The sequence below is a fragment of the Nymphaea colorata genome, unplaced genomic scaffold, assembly GCF_008831285.2.
Source record: "Nymphaea colorata isolate Beijing-Zhang1983 unplaced genomic scaffold, ASM883128v2 scaffold0001, whole genome shotgun sequence".
Taxonomy (NCBI): Eukaryota; Viridiplantae; Streptophyta; class Magnoliopsida; order Nymphaeales; family Nymphaeaceae; genus Nymphaea; species Nymphaea colorata.
In genome coordinates this window covers 2,103,918-2,127,786 of record NW_022204507.1, presented here as the reverse complement: position 1 = coordinate 2,127,786, position 23,869 = coordinate 2,103,918, and the positions used below count along the sequence as shown (strand labels likewise).

The 23,869-nt window shown below is 36.8% G+C and overlaps 1 protein-coding gene across 5 annotated transcripts; it reads left to right on the top strand.

The window, feature by feature from the left end:
- Positions 1-2,458: 2,458 nt before the first annotated feature.
- LOC116267857 (calcium-dependent mitochondrial ATP-magnesium/phosphate carrier protein 3-like) lies at positions 2,459-16,612 on the top strand. Of its 5 annotated transcripts, none has more exons than XM_031649795.2 (6): positions 2,459-2,789; positions 3,001-3,070; positions 3,176-3,853; positions 13,024-13,809; positions 14,660-14,750; positions 15,850-16,612. In XM_031649795.2, the coding sequence occupies exons 3-6, from the start codon at positions 3,364-3,366 to the stop codon at positions 16,040-16,042; spliced, it is 1,560 nt and encodes a 519-aa protein (XP_031505655.1). In that variant the 5' UTR covers positions 2,459-2,789; positions 3,001-3,070; positions 3,176-3,363; the 3' UTR covers positions 16,043-16,612. The 5 variants fall into 5 exon arrangements, with proteins under 5 accessions (XP_031505655.1, XP_031505651.1, XP_031505652.1 ...); XM_031649791.2 differs by having other exon boundaries at positions 2,459-2,835; XM_031649792.2 differs by having other exon boundaries at positions 3,001-3,853.
- The last annotated feature ends 7,257 nt before the right edge of the window (positions 16,613-23,869 follow it).

Genomic DNA, 23,869 nt, shown 5'->3' with positions numbered 1-23,869 from the left:
ATCGAATACGAATATATGAATAAAGGTCAGATGGCCACTTTTTGTGTCACCTTATTATAATAGCCATTCCTTCAGCTTTATAAGGACTATGCGTATAACAAACTATTGGATGTTAAAGACCACAAGTGACCCGCATGATAAATATTCATATTTCCTTTGCTTATTTTTTGTGACAATGAATTACTTGGCAGCCTTGGCAAATGTTTAAATAAAAGCATGTAATTCATTCGGTTCCGTCCATGCGCTGAACTATTTCCATCTGCTTCAAGTAATCAAACCATCTATGCTACCGTTTTTTTTTTTTTTTCTTTTGGATTTCTTGTATGGATTTGAGATCCGTGCCAAAAGTCTGACACCCCGTCCCAATCGGACTTCAGATCTCCAAACTTACAGATCTTAAATCCTTGGATATGAAATCTGTGGTTTGGTAGTAGGTAGGATTTTCCGTGAAATCCAGTCTTCAGATTTAGAAAGTTTGATTTTCTGTGCTTAAATTCATAGTTTTTAACAAGCATGTTTGGAAGCGAGAGAAAAATTCATTGTCACACAAAACAAGTTTTATTAAAAAAAAAAACGAAAAACATAAGCCGTGAAAAAAAACACGTTTTTTTTTAAATGTCAAAACAAAGAAAAATGGGTATAATATGAGTATTATATGCATTTTTCTCTTTTTTGTATTTTTTTATAATTTTTAAGATATATTAAATGTTTTTAAAAATTCACCGAGATTATATTCTTGAGATATATAGTTTTCCCGTATTATAACAAATAATTTTTTTACTGTATAATACTCATACACCGCAACACTTTATTATTTTTTTTTCTTTCCACCTTTTGGGACGCCTTACATTGCCTTTGTGTATACGGGTAAGGCGGAGTTAATTTGCAAAGGATTTGTTGGGTATCAGATCGAGCCGCCGCCTTGACGGACCGAGCCAACATGGGGAAGGCTCGGGCGTTGACGAGTAAAGAGCGTTCGTTAGTACATGGCCACAGGGTTGGCGGCAAGAGGAAAAGAAAGGTGGAGTGGAGGTACCGTCTTCTTCTCCTGCTTCCCAGAAAAGCCTAATAAAATAATGGAGCAGAACGTTGGGAGGGTGGAAAGGAAAAGGCACACCAAACGCACCCGGCGGGAGGATGATGCTGTGACACGATGAAGTACCCAAAGGTCAAGCTCCAGTGCCTATCCCCCCAAACTCGTACTGATTCTCCAAGCCCAAGGGCCATCCATCCTTTAATTCTCCTGACGTATCACTATTAATGCACTGTTTTCTGCCACGTGTGTGTGTGTTTTTCTTTTTTTTTAAAGAGCAATCGTTTCTTCTCCTTCTTCCGAGTCTCCCTTTTCCTTTATCCTTTGGGCTTAGTCTTAGTCTAAGTAGGGCGTTAAGGGCAATATATTGTACAAAATTATGACACCACCACTATGGGTGTAAGAAATAATTTCTTTCTTTCTTTCTTTCTTTCTATCCTTTTTTAAGGTTTAGATGAACTTATCAAATTGGAAGTGTGAAGAATGGATAGAATATGTTTGTTGGTCAATCAACTTTGCTATTCTAAAATTCTGTTAATTTTTCACCCTCCCTTCCCTTTGGCTTTTTTCCCAAAATATAGGGGCTGTCATGTAATGCTAAAGAATGCGTTCATGGACGGTGAAAGTTGCAGTTTATTAGAAAATTAAAGTATTTTTTTGTTTAGGAACATCAAGCTAGATATATTGCCATAAAGTTCCTCACATTTCCGAAAAATTTTACCGGATAGTCGTTTTTTTCTTCCGAGCAGGTTATTTGTTTGGATCCTTCACAAGAGGGCGTGAAGGAGGTGCCTCCGCTCTGATAATAAAGTTTGGGAGCAAGTCGAATCAAGATCTGATTTAGATGTTCAAGTGTGAGTCCAAAATTGAAACCAGATCCAATAGCACGACGCCAGAGAGGGAGTAGGGTGAAGTAGTAAAAAGCTGGATCCAAATTAAACTAAAGAAAAGCTGTTACAAGCTTATTTGAGTTGAAGTTGACAGCTGATCTTCGTTGTGAAAATCATACTACTTAAAAGACCTTCTGTCTGAAGGTCATATGCGTATGTGTTTCACTGTTTTTTTTTTATTAAAAAAATGACAAAGGGTATTTGTCATTTTTAATATATAATAATATCTCTCTCCCTTCTATTAATACCATTGCGGATCGATCGTCGCCGCAAAACACTGTACGGATATTTTCCAAAATGAATGACATGTTGACATACCCGTCTGTTTAAAAAAATGAAAAATTATTTTAATTTTAAAATTCGCATCTTTCCGTCGCTCTGGAATTGGATCGGCCGTGTTCTTTTCTTGTAAAAGATTGGCTTTTATATAAATAAATAAATAAAAGTATTTGGAGAAGGTTTCAGAAGCCAAAGCGTCGAAAAAGGGAATACAGGAAAAGGTAGAGGCATTTGGAGGCTTTACAAATTCCAGCTGCTCATCTTTGGAAGCCAGAGAAAATAACTTGGGTACAAAGTGCGGGGCAAAAAGGAGTGGGGGTTAGAGGGAAAGGGAGAAATGGCCGGTCGCAAGAGACGCTACGCCAGATATATTTTTTGAAGAATATGCGTCTGGTTATACGTTTTTATCATTCATCGTTTCCTTTACAGGAGAAGGGAAGATGACGAAGAGCCAACTCTAAATCTCTCTTTCCCCCTCGCCCTCCCTCATATGGAGACCTGGCTTTCCGGCTCGCCCGGCGATTCGCGATCCGTGGAGTTGTTCCGGCATACTCCCGCCCCGAAAACGATGGAATAGCGGGATCCCGGTAAGGATTTCCGGCCGACGGAAGGGACTGGATCTTTCGACCACTGGTAACCTTGACCTAATATCTGCGAGCCTGTGGTTTTTTGTCTGATCCTCATGCAAAGGATTTCTTGGCCGGATTCCAGTTTTTTGGGTGGAATCGATGGTTTTGAGAAAGTATTCGGATCAGTCCGCGCACAGTTCTTGATATATTTTTTTCTGTGCGGTAATAGGAGAATCGGAACTTGGATGGATTTTTGACGTTGATCACCTGCTTGCTTCATTTTTCTCTTGAACTTATTGGTGAGTTTGAATTTCACCTTCTCTGGATACGGTATCTGATAATTTAAGCCCAAAATATTCTTTATCACGGCGTCAATTCGTTCGCTCCTTACGTTCTTGTTTCAGCGATGGACCTACATCTTCAGTTGAGCGTATAGTCTTGCCAATTTCTGGTTGTCAACTCTGTTTTACGTCCACTTTTTTCCTTCTATGACGGGTTTTGATGCCCAACGATCGGTCTCCGGTTGAAAAATTAGTGGCGCTGGACGTTTCATGGACGGTGATTCTGTAGATTAGTGTGACATCTGTGAAGAATGTCAGGTGCTGGACAGGCGGTTGAACATGTCGGATTCTCAAAAGCGGAGAAGAAATCGATGTCGGATCGTTTGTCTGGTGCAACGAAATCCGGCAGTGAACGGAAGTCAGGATGTTGCAATCCGGTGCGGAAGTCAGGTCCTGTGTCCATGGAACATGTACTTTTGGCATTGAGGGAGACTAAGGAGGAGAGGGAGCTTAGGATTCGGAGTCTCTTTAACTTCTTTGATGCCTCAAATAGTGGTTACCTTGACTATTCACACATAGAGTTGGGCCTCAAGGCACTTCAGATACCTGCAGAGTATAAGTATGCGAGAGACCTTCTCAAAGTTTGTGACGCTGACAGGGACGGGCGTGTTAACTATCAGGAGTTTAAGCGCTACATGGATGATAAAGAACTTGAGCTTTACCGCATTTTTCAAGCCATTGACGTTGAACATAACGGATGCATTTTGCCAGAAGAGCTATGGGATGCACTTATTAGAGCAGGTATGTTGCACATACAAAATTCAGATAGGTGGTTTGTTCTTCTTTGGCTGCAGTTCTATGAAATATATCTCTTGTTTCATTTCCTCATTTTTTATTCAGAATGTTTCATTCATGAATTTTGAATATTGGTAACTCCATGTATTCAATGTTGTATAAACTTTGTCCGGAATTGCTGAACACTGAATACTATTTCACTTATTGGAGTAGCTAATTCAATGGACTGACAATAATCTGACTAAGTCCATGATCAGTACGCCTTTTTTCTTGCTAGCCAAAGTGAAAAAAAATACGTGCACAAGCTACCAAATGATAACGACAAGATTAGGAAAGAATTTTAATCATACTATAGCTGCTTAATAGCTCTTCAGATTGAGAACCTTAAATATTTGGTGGAAGCCATGTTACGTGGGCTAAAAAGTCTGGAGGATCTAATGAGAAGAACTAAGTCATCATTTAGTTAGCTTACATGTAGCACCCATGGATTCTCTTTTCTTCTAGTTTAGCAGAGAGATTTCAAAATCCGCATTCCAAGATATGAGGTTTTAGTTTAATTGATAAACTTACCTGAACTGAGAAAGAAGGTTTGGTCTCCTTTGCACCTTCACATTTTCTACTTCTGCATGTAGAAAAGCATTGTGTAGTAGCAGTAGCACATCTCTAGTGAAGAAAGGGATACTAAGACCATCAACTAGGTCCGTTTGCTGTAAGTCCAGACAAGTAATAATAAAAAGAGTTGTATTACTTAGTCAAAGATTCTCTCTTTATGAGCATCTGACACTCTTGGAACTGTTAGCAACACTCAATTATGCTGTAAGTCCAGACAAGTAATAATAATAACTAATAAGAGCTGTATTGCTTATTTTTTCTTTATGAGCATCTGGCACTCTTGGAACGGTTAGCAACTGGCCATGAACTCAATATTGTGCCTTCAAAAATGTGGCGTCGGGGTATAGAAGATGAATCAACAAGATCTATTTTCATTCAAGTGACAAATTCCAGCAGATTGAGAGGATCTTCTGATCAATCTGGAGAGAATTTGAGTGCCACCAGTAATTAGGATTCACAATATCACACATCAATGAGTCAAACAAAGACTGAACGACTAGAAGACAGATTGATGAGTAGAGACGGAATCAGAACGATTTCCAAAATACTCCTTTGGGTATTGCTTAATGTCCCGGCTTTTTGCAGAATGTGAAAATAGGTGAACAATCATTTTCTTCTGCAAAAAGAAATTCAATAATTTATATATATATATCATTGTCTTTTAGTGGATCAAATTACTATCGTTCCTAATGAATGTTATGAATATGAAGATCATGTTCTGAACTGTGGATGAAGCGGACTTTTATCAGTTAAAGTTACCCTGATCTAAAATAGCAGACTGATAAGGGTCCCTTTTTATGGACCTTTTGAGATGAGGTGATTTGAAAGGTAAAACTCGAAAGCTATGCTGTGAAATAATCAGAATGAGGCTACTCAATCATGACTGCTTCAGGTGTAGGATTAAGCATCAGTCATCAAACAATAGTTTTGACACAAGTTACTTTATGTCTGAATGCAAAAGAGGCTCGCCTGTTGTATGGACGGCATGACTGTGTTGTTAGACGTGCATGCTTGATTCCTTGGAGCATACGCCTTAAGGCGAAACCACCCTGAATGCCTCGATGCATTGGAGTGAAGTGTAGGAGTGCGTGAAGTGTGCTCTTCCCCAAATAAAGTGCACGCTTCTCATTAAGGCGTGCCTCACATACAAGGCATACACCTCAGGCTCATTATTTGTTATTTTTATTTGTTTTATAGCTAAATCCCCAACCCATGTCTGCCCTCTTCCTATTGTTCTCCTGGTTACTCTCTCGTATGCTATTCTCTCTATCCTCTCTCTATAAATATCTTCTCTTGTGACTGAAGATGCCAGCAGTGGTGGCTTCCGCCGTCTCTGCTTGTGCTGTCCCTTCTTCCTCCTTCCTATCAGATGATCAATCACAAATGTGTAAAATTTTGAAATACATTGATGAGGCTACTAAATTATGACTGCTTCAGGTGTAAGATTGAGCGTTAGTCATCAAACGATAGTTTTGACACAAGATACTTTATGTCTGAATGTGAAAGAGGGTCTTCTTTTGTATGGACGACACGGCAGTGTTGTTAGAACTTAGAAGTGCACACTTCATTCCTTGGAGCATGTGCCTCAAAGCAAAACTCACCCCTAATGCCTCCAGGCATTGGAGTGAAGTGCAGTACATGAAATGTGCACTTCCCCAAATAAAGCACACGTTCTCATTAAGGCATGTCTCATATATGCGGTGTACGCCTCAGGCTCATTATTTGTTATTTTTATTTTTTTATAGCTAAATCCCCAACCTATGCTTGCCCTCTTCCTATTGTTCTCCTGGTCTCTCTCTTATGTGCTACTCTCTCTTCCTTTCTCTATAAAACTTTTCTCTTGTAACTAAAGATGTCAGCAGTGGGGTCATCTGCCCTCTCTGCCTCTGTTGCCCCTTCTTCCTCCTCCCTATTAGATGATATTCCGGCAGTCATATTGGTTGTCATCCTGCTCTTTGATGTTTCTTGAGGAAGAAATAGTCATCTGTCATCATCATAGTCAGCCACCAATGCTAATAATCACTTGCAAGCGTTGGGCACAAGGCTAATGATGAGGACAGGAAATGGGGGTCGTGCAAAAGGGAGCAAATAGAGAAAGGGACATGGGGTGGCTTAGATGACTAGATGAGAATATCCTCTCTATGCCTTTTGAAAGGGAAATCCAGGCCTACTTTTTGCCATGGATGATGTCAAGAAAAAATTGTTTATTTTTTAAATTGTCAATGGAAATTACTCTGTATATAAAAACTATTAAGTAAGAATTTGAACAAGTATACTTTCATTAGTATGAAGAATGAAGAAAAACAGTTAGCTCAAATGATATAATTTAGTGATAGAAAACAATATTGAAAAAAAAAAAACAAATAGTTACCCTTTTAAGCTCCAAATGTCATTTTTTTTTACAATTTTCATAAAAATAAAGTTGTTGCTAAGAAAAGTTAAAAAAAGTTCTTTTTTGAAATTATATGTAAAAGGTAAACATAAATTTGAGTATTTTTTAAAAATATTTTTTGAACTACAAGGAAAAAATAATTTGAAAATGCAATTTGTCGAAAAAAAGAAGACAATGGTTCCGGTATAACGTTAGACTTGGTTCCAATATTAATCCAAGATTACTTTGGCTTCTAATTCAAACAGCAGAACACACTTAGATAATTTACGTGTAATCAGCAATTTAATTCTATTTTTGTTACTCCAGTTATTTGCAATGACTTTAAATACAGTTTATATATTCTCTTTGTCTAAATTTCAAACTGGATTATGAACTGAGCAATGCATCAATATCCAGTTAGTTAGCAAAATAATAACTATATTCAATCCAAATCAGTTGTTTAGGTCATATAGCTATTGTGATCCTAAAGCCTGCACTTCAATGCCTCAAGGTTTATGCCTTGATTATGATAGGTTCAACCAATGTTATAAAAGGCATAGTGTATCGGTCAGGCCGACCTATACGCCGTATTGTAACGTATCGCAAACATAGCGTAGCTTATTGTAAAATTAATTTTTTAATTGAAAGGAATATTAAAAAATAGAAAAAAATCATTAAAAATTTGAAAAAATAAACAAAAAATCAGAAATCAAGAAAAATGTTTTCAAATATCAAAAAGATCATCATACATAAGGAACATTCATGTGTATCGACAACACATTCAAAAATAAGAAATCAGAGATTCAAAATAGCATAATAAGCATCCATCACAATTTTAAACTTGAAAATTTTATAGAATCTTAGGACTTATAGTCTTAGGACTTAGATTACATCACAATTTCATAAGTTCAAAACATATAGCTATCATCTTTCATGATTCAACGATAATATCTCCCCAAATCGATGAATCCTCGGTTATTTTTTATGAAAATGGGCAAATCTCTCCCTCCCACATCTCTTGGAGTCTTTAAATACAAGAAAGAGAGGGATGAGTGTTTAAACGTTAAAAATTAAAGAATTTTGTGTTTTTCCTCGTATCGTTACGCTTACGGTACACGAGCGTATCGTGTATCGTAAGCGTATCGTATAGGTTTTTTATACCTATACGATACGTATCGTACGATACGTGTGTGTGTCGTACGATACGGATAACATTGGGTTGAACACTTTGCTTCGCCTCACTGCCTTTAACAACATTGATGGATGGAGTATCTAGTGTTGGCTTAGGTAGTTATTGAAGTGTTGCTATTTAAGCACTTATTTTTGTTATGGTGTGCATTCTTGCATGTACATGTTGCAATGGTGTAAAGAATTGTTAATATAGTTACATGCTTAAGTGCTTCATGTGGCTGATTCGTTTGAACCAGTCATGCTAACTATGACTGTAACAAAATGGCAATTGTGCATGCTTTGAATTTGTGATGATGGCCTTCATTTTTGTGTATTAGTTTTAGATGCGTGTTGTTTTTCTTGTTTATGGATAATCTATGTCATATAGGTACAAGTGCGAGTGCTGGTACAAGTTTCGATATGGGTACATGTATGGAGTACTTTCAAAAATTTAGGTACAGGGACACGACCACACACACACACACACAACAAGTAAGATTTTAAATAAACAAAAAATATAGAAAGTTCTATTAGAGAAAACTATGTCGTTGGAAAATTCAACGGAAAATTACCAGTCGTTGGGATATCTCACCGGAGAATCTTGCTGAACAGGTGGAGTTAGACCATAGAGAACATGAACAACCCTTTAGTTTTTTGTCAACTGTCAAGGGCCATTCATTTTCATCATTTATACACAATTGTTTAAAAAAACTTAACTACTGGATAAAAAATGTACTTGGTCAACTTTGACTGAGTCCAAAAAAGGACAGATATGGTCATAGGTGCGTTGACTGCACCCGATACGGTTTGACCGTGTTCCAGGGCATACCCATACCCGTGTCATAGCAGTGTCGACACGGGTACCTCACCCAAATAAAATTACCAGTGTGACATAGTGGATAATACTTTTAGGTGTTTATATTATTTACAATAAAGGCTTGTACATGTGAGATTCACAACTAATCAACTGTCACCTTCCTCATAGGAAGTATTGAAGTAGCTCTTGGAGATCTTAGAAAGAAACTTTGGTGTCTTCTTCTTAGAAGCAGAGGGTGTATTTGTTCATGATATATAACTTTTTTACATAGTTTCTTCTCTTGTCTTTCTTGGTTATTGATCGGAGAGCTGAAATGGAGGTAAGTTGGGAGGGTTCGGCCTGTAGGGTAAAAGGTTTGTGATGGTAAAATATTAGATCCCCTTATATCATTCAATAGAGACATAAATGTTTCTGCAATATGATAAATGCCATGGGTATTTGCATGGGCAGTTCTTCAAGCAATAATCATTGGCTGGCAAACTTTCATGCATGCTACTATCATTAAGGATATCTTTCACATGACTATGCTTAGTGATTGATCAACCAAAATTTGCATGACCTCTTGGCCTGGTACTCATCAACCTAGTATTAGGTTGTGGCTCTAGCAAGGGAGAAGACTAGAGGAGTCACGTGAAATTGGCATGAGGCATGTAATGCTTTCTTATTGACATGCAAAGGTTTCATGCACTTGTTAGAATGTTGTTCAAACGAGAAGGTACTAATGGTGATTATTAGGTTTTCCTTGATAGCCATTTCTAAGGGTGTAGATGTTGTGTGAATAGGTGGTTCTAAATCGTTGCCAAATATTAGCTGAGAGATTGAAGGTTGTGTTAAGTTAATTCCTACTCTCTATATGCCTTTCTAAGGTAGTGTGGGGATGCAAGGCAAGAAAAGGTCGGGTAAAAGAAGACAAGAAAAAACTGCCCTAGGTACATATTGGAAAAGGAAATTTTTTAAAGATTTGAGAGCAGGATAAAATTTTTCTACGAGTAAGTGATGTTGAAAAACACAAGTAGGAAAACATTTGATTATTCAAAGGAGAGGTAGGGTAAAAAATCCAGCATCTTGAGTTTGAAAAATTTTCAACTTTTTTTGGGGATGAAAATATGAACATTTACTTGGGTTGTTCACCTTGTTTGGGTGTACTTGGAAATGTTACCCTTAGTTTAAGGTAAATGCCCCTTGGATGCATATTACCTTACATCCAAACACATCCTAAAAACAGTGTTGTACATATCAACATCATTAGTTTTGTAGTATGATTTAGGGCCGTATCATACTACATGCATTATAACTTATGTTATGGGCAATGTGTTACACTCCTATAACTAGTTACATGGGTGTCATGTATCCATATCACACACTACCGTATATTATGGAGCCATATTGTATGATACAGTGTAGTACACATCATATTGTCAACTAATGGTCTAATACCCAATTTGAAGTCTTGGGTGTTAAAAGCCCCTTCATACCTGACTCCTAGACACTCGTAGGAGTTGAATGTGCGCGAGATCTTGCCACTGTGATGAGAAATTTCGATATGAAGATGGATATGCATGTGATAGATTGATTTGTAGTCGGAGAAAGTAGGGCTTCTGATTTTCATTGTAATGGTACTTACCATATTTTCATTTGTGATTTGCATTGAACAAGTTGATTTCGTGATGTATAAGACTTTAAGCTTATTTCTTATTCTGTTTTGATTAGTCTCGTACGTATCGTATGCTACGGAGCTGTATTGTATGGTGCATATCGTCTCTTTTTAATTTTACTATACGATACACCACCTGTATTGCAAATAGTTAGTGTATCGTATATATATCATACCAATTGTACCATATACACCCTGTTTCATATGATTCGGCGCAATACACTCTGCATCGTACAAGGCAGGTTAAAACTATGAAAACTCTAATTTTATTGTATGTAATTTGTTTTGTTGATTTTTCCTGATTTTTTCTGATTATTTTCATTTAAAGAATGTGACCTTGGGCTGTCAATGACTCAGTTTGACTTTTAGACGTATTCCTGAAAAGATAACACATTTCTCCCAATCTGTAGGATTGAGTAATGCATAATGGGTCTCATACTTCATGAGTTTTACTGGTCATGTAATTCATGAGCGTGTATGGAGTTACTAATAGCTACTACACATTTTATGTGCCAAACAAATCTAGGTACCTTAAAAGTTAAAATGTATTGTAAAATGTATCATGCTTTAAACTTAATATAAACATTATTGGTTATGTTGGTTTGAAACTTTGAATAAATGATTAAATTCTATCATAAACCTTGAATTTGAATTTCTTTTTGACAATATATGAATGACTATTTGTATTCTTTAATAGATAGCAAATGGGTATCAAAATAAATAAGTTTTTGTTATGCATGATTTGTACCCCTTGGAGTCTTGAAATAACTTAATGGTCATAAAACTTTTTTCTTATTTGAAGACAAACATAGGCTCTTCTAAAAAAACCCATGAAAGCTCTAATTTTTGTGCATGGAATGAATCACAAATTTTTTTATTGATTTTTTCTGTTTTCCTGATTTTTACTCTATTTTTCTGATTTTTTTAATTAAAAAATAAATTTTATGATACATTTACGATACATTGCAATACTTTATGATGCCAAGTATCTATTAGTCTGACCGATTCAGGTTATGATACACTTTTTACAACAATGGTTATGGCATTATTCTATGTTAAGTTGACAAATGTCCATTGCTATATTCATTGTGCATGTTTTTGTAGAAAACATATTTTTCTTTACTTCTGAATTTTCATCTATTTTTCCTTTTCTCTATTTTTTTTGAAGTTTTTACATTAAAAAATTAATTTATGGTTTTTTCATTATGTATCTACTTATTGGCCTGACCAGTACACGTTGTGATACACACTTTATAATGTCCTGAAAGACTGATGTACATGTGCATGTGGAGTGATTTTGAATGTTTATGCACCATCTGGTGACACAAATTTCCACTATTCATGGTGGAGGCTAGATTATCTAATGATATCAAATCACATAATCCTCAAAAGAAACAAATTGAATTGTTCTGCAACATCAGAAATTCTAGCTTAACAAATCGATTAGTCAAATGGCCATCCTAGCAGGCTTCAAGTTAAACTGGCTGGCTGCCAATTGTTCTCGATTGGTTCATCTATGATAGTTAATCTGGGTCTTTCTTAAGATTTCTGTTTCAGCAGTAACTTTTAGGTTTTTCCTGTGCTTTATGAAGTTAAAAGAACACTTGGGAATATGTACGTCATACAGGTGGGGGCATGGGTGCAGGTGTGGCATTTTTGCAGAAAACATGGATGCGGGTATATATATATATATATATTTGTTTATTTATATATATATAATTTACAATTAACAAGCTATGATTCCGTCAATGATTCAGTGAAAAGGAAAGCAAATCGTCAGTTTCTGCACCTAAGTTGTGTCGACTCAGATGCAGCAACCTTTTTTCCATGTTACTTAGGTAACTTGTCTTTAGGTAGGTAATTTGCCTTTAGGGTTATGACAGTTACAACACAAAGTTGATTGCGTGTATTATTCTTGCTGTACATTTTCTGTTGCTGCATACTTTAAAGCCACAAATATCGTGATATTAATAAAAATATAAAAAAAAACGATAAAAACGGGAAAATATTGCGATATATTGGAAAAAACATTAAAAATGAATTTGTTGTGATTTTTATTTCGATTTTTTCATTTATTTGTATTTCATTTTCTTTTTTTATTTTTTTCAACTTTTGTTTCATAGTTTTATTTCCTCTTGTTTTAGCCTTTCAGGTATTTAACATGACCTTCTAAATGCAATACAATACTTATTGGTTTTTCATTTATTGTATTTTTACCTAACATATTTGGTTTTTTTTTTAAACTCTGACATTTTCTCCAAAAAAACAACTTTGCTGATAAATGCCCGAGAAAAACCTCGTCGAGAATGATGTTTGTAGCTATGCTTTAAACGAATAGCTTATAATGGCTGCTTTTGTGAACTATGGTTCCATCTGTACAACTTCAGGAGCCATTGTTCTTAGGTGCATCTTCCTTTTTTTGATGCTTCATTTTTTATAATCTATGAACCCTTCAGTGCAGTAATGCTAACCTAATCCTTTGAATTGGTGCATTTTGATTATTTAAAACCTGAATTCCTCCATTATAAGCTATCCCAGTTTCCATTTTGCAGGAATTGAAATTGATGACGAGGAACTTGCACGATTTGTGGAGCATGTCGATAAAGATAATAATGGAATAATTACTTTTGAAGAATGGAGGGATTTCCTTCTTCTTTATCCCCATGAAGCAACAATTGAGAACATCTATCACTACTGGGAAAGAGTTTGCCTTGTGGATATTGGGGAACAAGCTGTTGTACCAGAGGGCATCAGTAAGCATGTCCATGCAAGCAAATATTTGATAGCAGGGGGTGTAGCAGGTGCAACATCCCGGACTGCAACAGCTCCACTGGATCGCTTAAAAGTGGTGTTGCAAGTACAAACGGCACGTGCTCGGATCATACCGGCGATAAAGGACATCTGGAAAGAAGGTCGTCTTTTGGGATTTTTCCGAGGCAATGGCATTAATGTCATGAAGGTTGCACCTGAAAGCGCCATAAGGTTTTACACCTATGAAATGCTAAAGAACTTCATTGTGGACGCAAAAGGAGAGAGTAAAGCTGACATAGGCACTGGTGGCCGCCTTTTGGCTGGTGGAGTAGCTGGGGCGATTGCACAAACAGCAATATACCCAATGGATCTTGTGAAAACTCGGTTACAGACGTATGCTTGTGAAAGTGGAAAGGTTCCAAAACTGAGAGCATTATCAAAAGATATATGGGTCCAAGAAGGTCCTCGTGCCTTCTATAGAGGGCTCTTTCCATCTCTTCTTGGGATGATTCCTTATGCAGGCATTGATCTGGCTGCTTATGAGACTTTGAAAGATATGGCAAGAACATATATTTTGCATGACAGTGGTAAGTTCTCTTACATTATATGTTTTGTGAAATAATTTATATTTTTGAAGTTCATAATTAGTAACTATTTATACATGCTTATAGATGTGTTATTTGGATGTGAGCTATTGTTTTAATGAGTTTTACTATCAGTTAGCATGCTTAAGATTATTGTGGACAACATTACATACTATGAGATCTATGTGGTTGGAGAAATCGTCTATCAGTGGTGATAAATTGTTTGCTTGCTTGCCCATGAAAAAACGTAGCTTTCATCTGGTTTCATTTGACTGTGGCACAAGGTCATGCACTACTGGACCTTTAGATAGTGTTTGCTCCCCTGGCAAATTGGTGTTGGAATGAAGTTTCTGTAAACTTCATTCTGGGTAAAGCTGGATTGGGATTAAAATTCCAGATTCCTGTTTGTCATTGTGTGTGATGGTTTGAAATTCTCATTCCAAGAACTCTTTTTCTGTTGTATGATGAAATGGGAATAAAATGAGAATAAAATGTCTGTGCCCACAGTGCCCACACCTGCACAGCGGTCAAAAAGTTATTTCCAGGAAACTCGTCCAACCCCTGTGTTCCGGAAAGGCAGAAACAAAATTATGGATCCTGATTCCAACGGTCTGAAATTCTGTCCAGCGTTTTCTGGAGAGGGATTGTTTTTAAAAATTTGAATTTCCTTTCTGTGCTACAGTGCAATTCCAGTGTTTCAAACATGCACCTATAGTCTTCTTGGGACACTATTAGTAGTAATAAGTTGTTGCCTTTCTTTCAGTCATTTAAGTTGCTTGCAACAAAGAAATGGTGCTTTGATTTCAAGTTTATAGTGTTCTGAATTATTACCATTTGGATCTTTGTTCTGTAGACCCTGGCCCTCTTGTACAACTTGGCTGTGGAACAATCTCAGGATCCATCGGAGCAACATGTGTATATCCCCTCCAGGTTATAAGGACAAGGTGTGCTGAAATAGAAGTTATATTACTATAATTACTACTAATTTTATTACACAATTATTTTATTATTTAGTATGTGTTTACTCTCAATACTAGGACATGCATGAGAATGTGTATGCATGTGTGTCTGGTCAGTGGTCACACATCCACTGAATTGGAACTCTTATTTCTCAGTATCTTGCTTGTTTGAATTCAGCGGATCCTTTATTTCTTAGTCTCTTCCTTGTGTGTGATTGAATGGTTCAATACAGGAGCAATTAAGTTGATGTTTACATAAACGTTACCAGCTTATATTCAAGTCCAGCAGCACATACCTGACTTGGCGACATAGATGTGCTTTAGACCCGGGGAGGCATATAGATCCTTAGAATGCTACTGTGCACAATTAATGTTGTAGGGTTCTTCCGTGGACCAGCATTGTGATTCATTTAAATAGTTGCTGTAGATCTTTAAGGCGCATCTACATGTATGAATAATTTGTCTCCATCACTGTCCCTATGTTACAATCCAGATGTAACCTATAACTTGTTTTTGCATTATTGCTGCCTTGAGGCCACTTTGTCAGGCAATTGCAGGTTCTACTCTCTACCAAGGACAGCATGCACATGGGCCATTACCTACTCATGTTTCCACTTTTGTCTACATTTCCTGCTACAGCTGTGTGCCACCCATGTCCCTACTACTTTAAGCACTTTCGTATCTTCCATTATCACATCTTATGCAAATGAGCATCGAATACTGCTCCTGACCATTAATATTAGTACGTACACAATATATGCAGTTGCTACTGACATATGGTTGTATAAAGGACTTAAATGAGAGACGAATTGTGAGGACGTAAGGGATGAATCTCTACCATTAGCTATTTCCTGTATGATGATCTTGTGATCTGGATTAGGACATTGGGGATAATCTTGTAACAGTTGCATGAAGCAATTCGGGCAATGCTGACAAATTCCTGACCAGTTAAATGAGTACTTTGATTCCTGACAATGAGGTCAAAGTAAATTGTCTTTTAAACCTGTCAATTCCTAGCTGGTAATAAGTACTTTCCAGGAGGCATATCATGCCATCTTTTCTCTAACACCTGACACCTTTTCAGAATGCAGGCACAGCGTTCTAATGCAAGTGCTGGCTATGAGGGAATGTCTGATGTATTCTGGAGGACCATGAAGCATGAAGGTCTTTCAGGGTTTTACAAGGGTCTGTTTCCCAATTTGCTCAAAGTGGTGCCATCTGCTAGCATCACATATCTTGTTTACGAAGCAATGAAAAAGAATCTTGATCTCGACTAAGGTTTTGCTTTAACTGGATGGTGGCACCAGCTATTCCTGCGGCTGACTATTGGTTTGGTGACGAGGAAAACATAGCTGTGATGATGGTTATGACAGCAGTAGGGTTTTCGATGGGTTTTCTCATGTCTTCACGCAAGGGTAACAGTTTAGCTGCCATTTTCAGCTCATCAAGCTCACTGCAGTGAAGTTTTTTATTTAACATTTGGAGAAACGATAGAGAGAACTTGTAAAAGTTTCTAATGTCCTTGTCAAATTTCTGGGAGGATCATCTGGTGAATGCTGATATGACTGGAGGATGCCCTCCACAAACTGTTGGGAGAATAACTTCTTCTTCGAGTAAACTTTGTACTATATGCCAGTTGAGGTTCATTCATCGTTCTGCGGCATTTCTTGGGCCCTTGTGCCCATGAGGCGATAACAATCCCCAGTATATCACCTACTGGAGATGGTTCTTTCCAGTATATCAAGGACAGAGATAGTTGTCTTTCCCGCATTCTACTCCAGGATATAACTTGTTATATTGTATGAATACTATTCATTAATGAGTGAACACCAAAAATTGGAATTTCAGTTTTGGGCCCAACAGGTAAATGAGCAGGCAGAACAATTTCACTAATTGATCTGTGGGTGTTTGTGAAAGCAAAATTGATCTCTGCTCTTTCTTTTTCCATTCCTATTTTTTTGTAGCTTTTCAGAGCCGCGTGGACATGCTTAAGCGGCCAAGTTTTTTCAGGCCTTTTCAGGTGTTTGGTGGATGTGATTTGATTGCTAGTCATACTCCTTTGTTGCCGTACGAAAAAAGCTTCGCTCGTCAAGAGTTCTTTTTTCTTTTTCAAATTAGTTTTAGCTTGCACGAAGAAGTGACTTCCATAGAAGTCGAACCTGAAGGCCATGGTTCACCTATCTTGTCCAACTCTTTGGGCCTAGAACAGAAAAAGCTGACTCTAATTTTATTTTGGAATCATGTCAGGTTTCCCGATATGGTTTCTAGCCGATGGCATTAATTTGACACAATTCAGTATTCTCTTGGTTTAGGATAGCTAGAGTTCCACTGAGTTCTTTAGTTATGGTGCCATGCAAAGGATTAGGAGGGTTATTTGTTCTTAAACCCTATAAAAAGGCCCTACTCAAAGCAAGAATTCAACGGAAGCTGGAGAAGGAATGAAGAGAAACCAGGGCGAGACTACATAATTCATTTTAAGACCATCGATTGTAAAACGCATCCACGTTCAAACTAAATTGGATAGTCCTATTAAGATGGTTCATACTAACTAAATCTGACAATATCTAATTTTTTTAGATACCTAAGCCAGGGAATGAACAAATATCAAAATAGAAAAATGAACAAGTTCCTGATGGATTTCGGGCGCCACGGTTACCTTAGTTACAACTCCTGCATCATTCTCCTGAGGTTCAGAGAGACTCTCCCTTGAGTCCTGACACTTCCGTTTCACTTGTTCTCATGTTACAATCTTGAGGTTTGAAGTTTTATTTTCTGCAGGAAATGACTAAAAAATTGAGACAAATTTTGTGGCACTTTGAACCATATGCAGTCCTCTGTAGCATTTTCAGTTTCACTAGCAATGGGAATGTCGGATACAAGTACCATGCTATCCACACTTTCAAAATTCACTTGCAGGGTATGTATTAGCAGATCCGTAACTTCATGCACTACATCTTTCATTGATGGTTGGTAAGAGGTGAGGTCCAAGTCCAATAGGTATGGGAAATTTTTGGGTCCGATAGGCTTACGTCTCGGTCAAGTTTGGTTGACTTCTTGGTTTTGGGATCCAAAATTTCTGGTTTGGGCACACTAGCAATATTGTATCTGATTGGATAGTTCCTCATGGGCTTTTTAAAGTGGGTTTAGATTAGTGAGAGATTTAAGTGGATTCATAGTTACATGCATATGTGACTATGTGTTCAACCAGCCCCAATTTGGGACATGGGAAAGTCACATGTGGGCATGTGTGAGCAATTGCCACACAATCCAATAAAATTCCCTTATTTATATATTGGTTGACTCCAAATTTTTGCATATTCATTATATAAAGTGCCCCTAAACCCTAAGATATATGGTGAGTGCCTCTCTAGCAAATATATCGGGCTTCACTATTGTTTTGGGACTTGGTTTTCCTAGTTCATTTTCCTCTCACTTTTGTTTTTTCGTTCCGCCAGCTTCTGCTTTTTCATAATCATTCTCTTTAACTAATATAAGGATATCCATGGAATCTGTTTGGGCCACCTGGAGTCTTAGAAGCAGCTTTACCTCTAGTCGATCACCAGTAAAGTTTGTCTCAGATCAGCTTGGGAAAGCTTGAGTTGTGCTCTTTCAACCTTGTGCTATGAGCATGGGGCTTGAGTTTGGCGAAGCCTAGGATTAAAAGTGTCATGAACTATGTATGCACAACAAAGACAAAAAGTCACACGTACAATCATGAGAACACCAGAAACTTACGTGGTTCAGTGTTGTAGCCTACATCCATGATGAGAATATTTCACTTTGCTTGTTCATTGAACACACAGCCATGAAGGCCATACAAAAACTTTTTGATGGCCATCTCATGAGCATTAGCAAGAAAACAACCTCACAAGGAAAATGCAATGGCACACAAAAGAAACTACCAAACTCAAGTAGAGTTACCAAAGACAAACACAAACGAGAAGGGAAAGGGAGGTTGGTTATAATGGTAAGAACGATGAGATGCTCCCCCTCAAGTTGGTGCATAGATCCTGATCTGTCTCAACTTGTCAACCATCCTCATGTGTCGTTCGCTATGTAAAGGCACATCTGCCAATTGATCTTGACTAGTGACATGAAATGTAACAGATTCTTTCGACAAAATACCAATCCACCACTATATGTTTGGTCCTCTCTTGAAAAACGACACCAGTACTAATGTATATGGCTATATTGTTACATTTAAGCTCCATAAGCTGCTTCATGATAAGACCCAGTTAACAGAGACTTAATCCAAATCAACTCATAGGTGCCAATGCCAGGACTCTATACTTTGCTTCTGCTCTAGTTTGAGCAATCATTGATTGTTTTTTACTCTTTCAAGTGACAGGATTTCCTCCAAGGAATGTACAAAAACCTATAGTCAACCTTCTATCATTAGGGTCCCTAATGCAGTCAGCATTAGTGAACCCAACGATGTCCATGTTGCATTTCTTTTCATAAGGATACCTTTGCCAGGACTACCCTTCAAATATCATAGAATCTTCTGAGCCTCTTCCATAGGAATTGTTATAGGTTGATGCATGAACTGATTGATAGCACTGACTACATAGGAGAAATTAGGACAAGTGATAGTTAAGTGAACGATGTTTCCCCACTAGATGTTGAACCCTGTCACCACAACTTTGGATTCCAACATCCTTGTGTCTTTTAAGAGGTCTAACATATATTTCCTTTGACACAGAAGCATAGCTTTATCTAAGTGGGCTAGTTCAATAACTAGAAAATACCACAAATTTCCAAGGTCCTTAATCTCAAATTTGCCATGGAGAGTGTCTTTTACCACCCGAATCAACTGTCTCTCATCTCCTGCCACTATGGTATCATCTATATTGACCAATAATATCATGAAGCCACTATCAATACAAGATATAAATAAGGTTTAGTTGGGCAATACTGCCTTTGAATTCCTTTTCAATAAGGACACTACTCAACTTCAAAAACCATGCCCAGGGAGACTGTTTTAAGCCATCGATAAATTTTTGAAGCTTGCGCACCTTTCCAGTGTTATGATTGTGACTTGGAAATCATATTTTTAATATCTAGTTGCAGTAGACATCAATTTTTATTTGTAGCAACTGATAGTAAGATCCATATATAACTCCTTTTGGCTATAGGAGCAAAGACCTTAGTGAAGTCATTCCCTCTCTCTATGTATACCCTTTAACAACGAGCCTTCCCTTATATCATTCAATTGATCCATCATTGTTGTATTTGATTTTATATATCCAGCAGCATCTTGTAGTCTTCTTATGAGGTAATGACACCATAGTCCAAGTTTTATTTTTCTTTAATACTTTCAACTCCTCATTCATAGCTTCTTTCCACTTAGAATCTCTAAATGGGAAAACAATGAGGGTTTGTTTTGAGCATAGGCAATTGCCATAAACATTCGACAGCCTTCCCCAAGCCTACTGAGATCAAATTGTTCTTCTATAGAGTGAACAATAGGCTTTAAATGGGAGCAGTAAAGGTATTAAGTTCTTAGTTTGGATGATGGTATGAAAATTCAAATGGATCGCGTAAGTTCCCTATTACTCTAGATCTGATGAGCTGGTTCTTCAACAACCATGTTCTCCATCATGGGTGCAGCATCAATAGTCCCATTACTCATGGCTTTGAAAGTACTTCCTTCAACAAACTGAAGTTGAGGGTTCAGAGAGAAATTTGGCATTGAAAGAATAATGTTCATATCTATGCTCTTCTCATGACTTTATTTTATATTCTTAGGAATAGACTTCATAAAATTAGGTTCTCTTTCATAGAACTTGATGTCCCGAGTTATAAAAAGACATTTCGTGACTATATCAAAACATTTGAATCCATTCTTTAAAGTGCAATATCCTGCAAAAATACATTTGATGGCTTGCGGTTCAAGCTTATTACACATGTTTTCTTGTACGTGAACAAAGCACTTTCAACCAAATACCTTAACATGATTTAGGGAGAATTTTTTCTCGCAAAATTTCCATAGAAACCTGGTTTCTACACTAGAATTTGGCAGACAATTTATAAGATAGTATGCTGCAAACAATCCATCAGCCCAAAAAAAAATTGTGGAACCTTCATATGGAACATAATAGAGTGAGAAACATTGAGGAGTTGTCGATTTTTGCATTCAACAACCTCATTTTGTTGAGGACTGTCAACCCAAGAGTTTGTAGCATAATATTTTTTTCATCTAAAAAGGTTATCAATACATCATTTATCTACCTCCACCATTATTAGATCTAACATTTTAATTTTCAATCCAAACTAACTACCATATTGTAGAAAGTTTTGAATACTTTCTGCTACCTCATGCTTATGCTTTAAGATATTTAGCCATGATACACATGATTTGTTATCAATAAAAGTACCATAATATTTAAAACAAAACATAGACACAATCGGGCCAGGCTCCATACATTAGAATGTAATAAATCAAGCAACTCTATACTTCTAAACTTATAAATTTTATAAGGCAAATGAATAGTTTTATCAAGTTCGCTAACATCACAAGATAACTTACTACAAGACAACTCAGGAAGCATAAATTTCAAAGTTGTATATTGGGCAAGATCAAGATGTGTGAGTGCCACAGACTAAAATCCATGTTCGACAATATGTGACAAATAAAGGCTTTAACAGGCTGCTTGATAATGTGGAGCCCATCACACTCAACTATATGTTTGGTCCTTGATAATCATTGTCTTCTTGTTCATGTCTTGAAAGATCACATCCTTGGGAGATGTGATAACTAAACAATTATGAGACTTTGTAATTTTAATAACAGAGACGAGATTACAGGCAATCTTAGGACTAATAAGAACATCAAAATCTTTCTTATTGATCAAGAAAATTTTCCTTGTTTGTTCCTGCCACTACCATTCTTGAGCCATTAGCTGTATAAACACATTTGATCATTATTAACAACATTTAAACTTCAATCATGACTAGTCATGTGATTAGAGGCTCCAAAGTCTATCACCCATTCAACATCCATTACACGTGAAAGATAAGAATTTGAGAGGTTACCTATGTTGCTCGGTGACGGATCGGACACGGGATGTGTAGATGCTAGGTTGGTGGTGTTGTGGCCAGGTTTGGACATTTGCTCAAGAAAACGTGAGATTCTCCTTAGTCACAAAATTTCTGTATCAACCTCATATGAATCTTTTTTTATGGTAATTGCTCGAGTTTTTGTCATCTGAATTCCAGCGGCAATTTCAAAATTCTACAAAATCTTTTAAGCAAAGTCAGAAGTAAAGTACTTCGATGCCGACCACACCCAAGCCCTAGAGTGAAGTCTAGGAGTCACTTGCAATCTTCATTCAATAATTTAAGCTCTGAGCTCACATGGAACTCTGAATTCTCAATTCTAATCCTATACTGGATATAAAACAAGATTTCACGTTCAAGCTTTAGCTAGACTTAAGCTTCAAAACTTCAATTAGTGCTAGAATAGAGCTCTAAAAATCAAGATATACCAAAGCCAATGAGCTAGGTCTGAAATCCAATTTCATCTCATGATTTGGACTTAAAGTTCCTTATCCAAACTAAACATTGACTTAGTCAATTCCTCCAATACTCAGTTCCTCCAATACTAGAATTATGGACTGAAATGTCCATGCAAGTTCTAAATGAAAATCTTAGAAACTTTAATTCGGTGTTATTTCAAATCAATTTATATAATCAAGAGCATATGATCACATGATCTAACTCCACAAGTTGAAAGAACTTGAAATACCGAGTAAGTGAATTATGCTCAGTGAAAGTTCAATCAATTTGGTACACACTCTCCAAAAAGATTGAGCCAAGTTGGTAAAATGCCAAAGATGTATGGTCAAGTGAAATAAGCAAATTAAAATCAAGGTTCAAACTAGAATTAGATAGCAATCTCGGTTCTAGAATAAAAATAACTAAATTAGAGTCCAATCAAAGCCTGTGGCTTTGACTGAACCTAGACTCACCTAGTTCTTGCATGTGGACTAGGTGGGTCTAATAATTTCGAAAATGAAAGAGAATTTAATTCTCTTTCCCATATCATCAATCCTAACCAAATATTTCTGTCAATAGAAGACTAAAGTTTTCTTTTTAGTTGGTGGTTTTCAAGATAAAGTGTGGTGGCATCTACCTCATCATTTTTTATTTTGCCTTGACCACCTAAGAAAATTGAAAGGAGAGCAATGAACGGCCAACGTGATTTCTCAATATTTGGATTCAGATCGTATGATTTGATTGGGGATGGGTACATGCATGTTTAAGTGAAACTTAGGGGCAATTTAGAAATTTTTATTTTTTGGATTTTGTGCTAGGGTCCTGCCCGGTTGGGTGTCGTTATTTGTAAATCTTTAATAATTGCTTGTTGGCTAGGTTGTTCCTATTTGAATGTGTGGTTGGGGAAACCACAATTCATTTAGTTGAATCAATGACATCCCATCGAAAGCTTACCTAAGCGAGTGTCAAGCATCGATCTGCGTGTCTCTAGATGGAGAGAACTCTTCAGTTGGCGTCTTGAGGATTATCGCTTATTTGATGGAAGCACATGCATGGCCAAGTTCTCCTCTCGCAATACCTCTTTAGCCCAAGGCTTATTCCTTTCAATGCATTCAAGCCATACCGGAGGCGACATTAACAATATTTTCAAATGGCTTTCAAATTCAGAACCTCAAATTTAAAACTCAATCTGGTTTTCAAAATCATATCCAATATCATTTCATTAAACAAATCCAATTTTATAGACCACCATTTTAAAATCCAAATATAGTTTATAAAATCCATACCTGGGCAGATTCAATTCATGCCAATTTCATCAAACCAGGGTTTTCAAATCAATTCTCCAAATTCATAATCCATTTCCTCGGTCCATGTCTAAAAGTGCCAAATTTCAATAAGTTTCTAAGTATAAAATAAATGTGTTCTCAAATTAAATAAAAATTTGATTTTATATTTGAACATAAACTTAACCAAGTTATATTTGGATCCAAATAAATTAGATTTCAGATCTATACCCAAGTTCTATCCAAAATCTCATATTAAATTCAAATTCCAAAACTCATTTGTAAATAAACGGATTTTCAAATCCACATCCAAATGATTTTGGT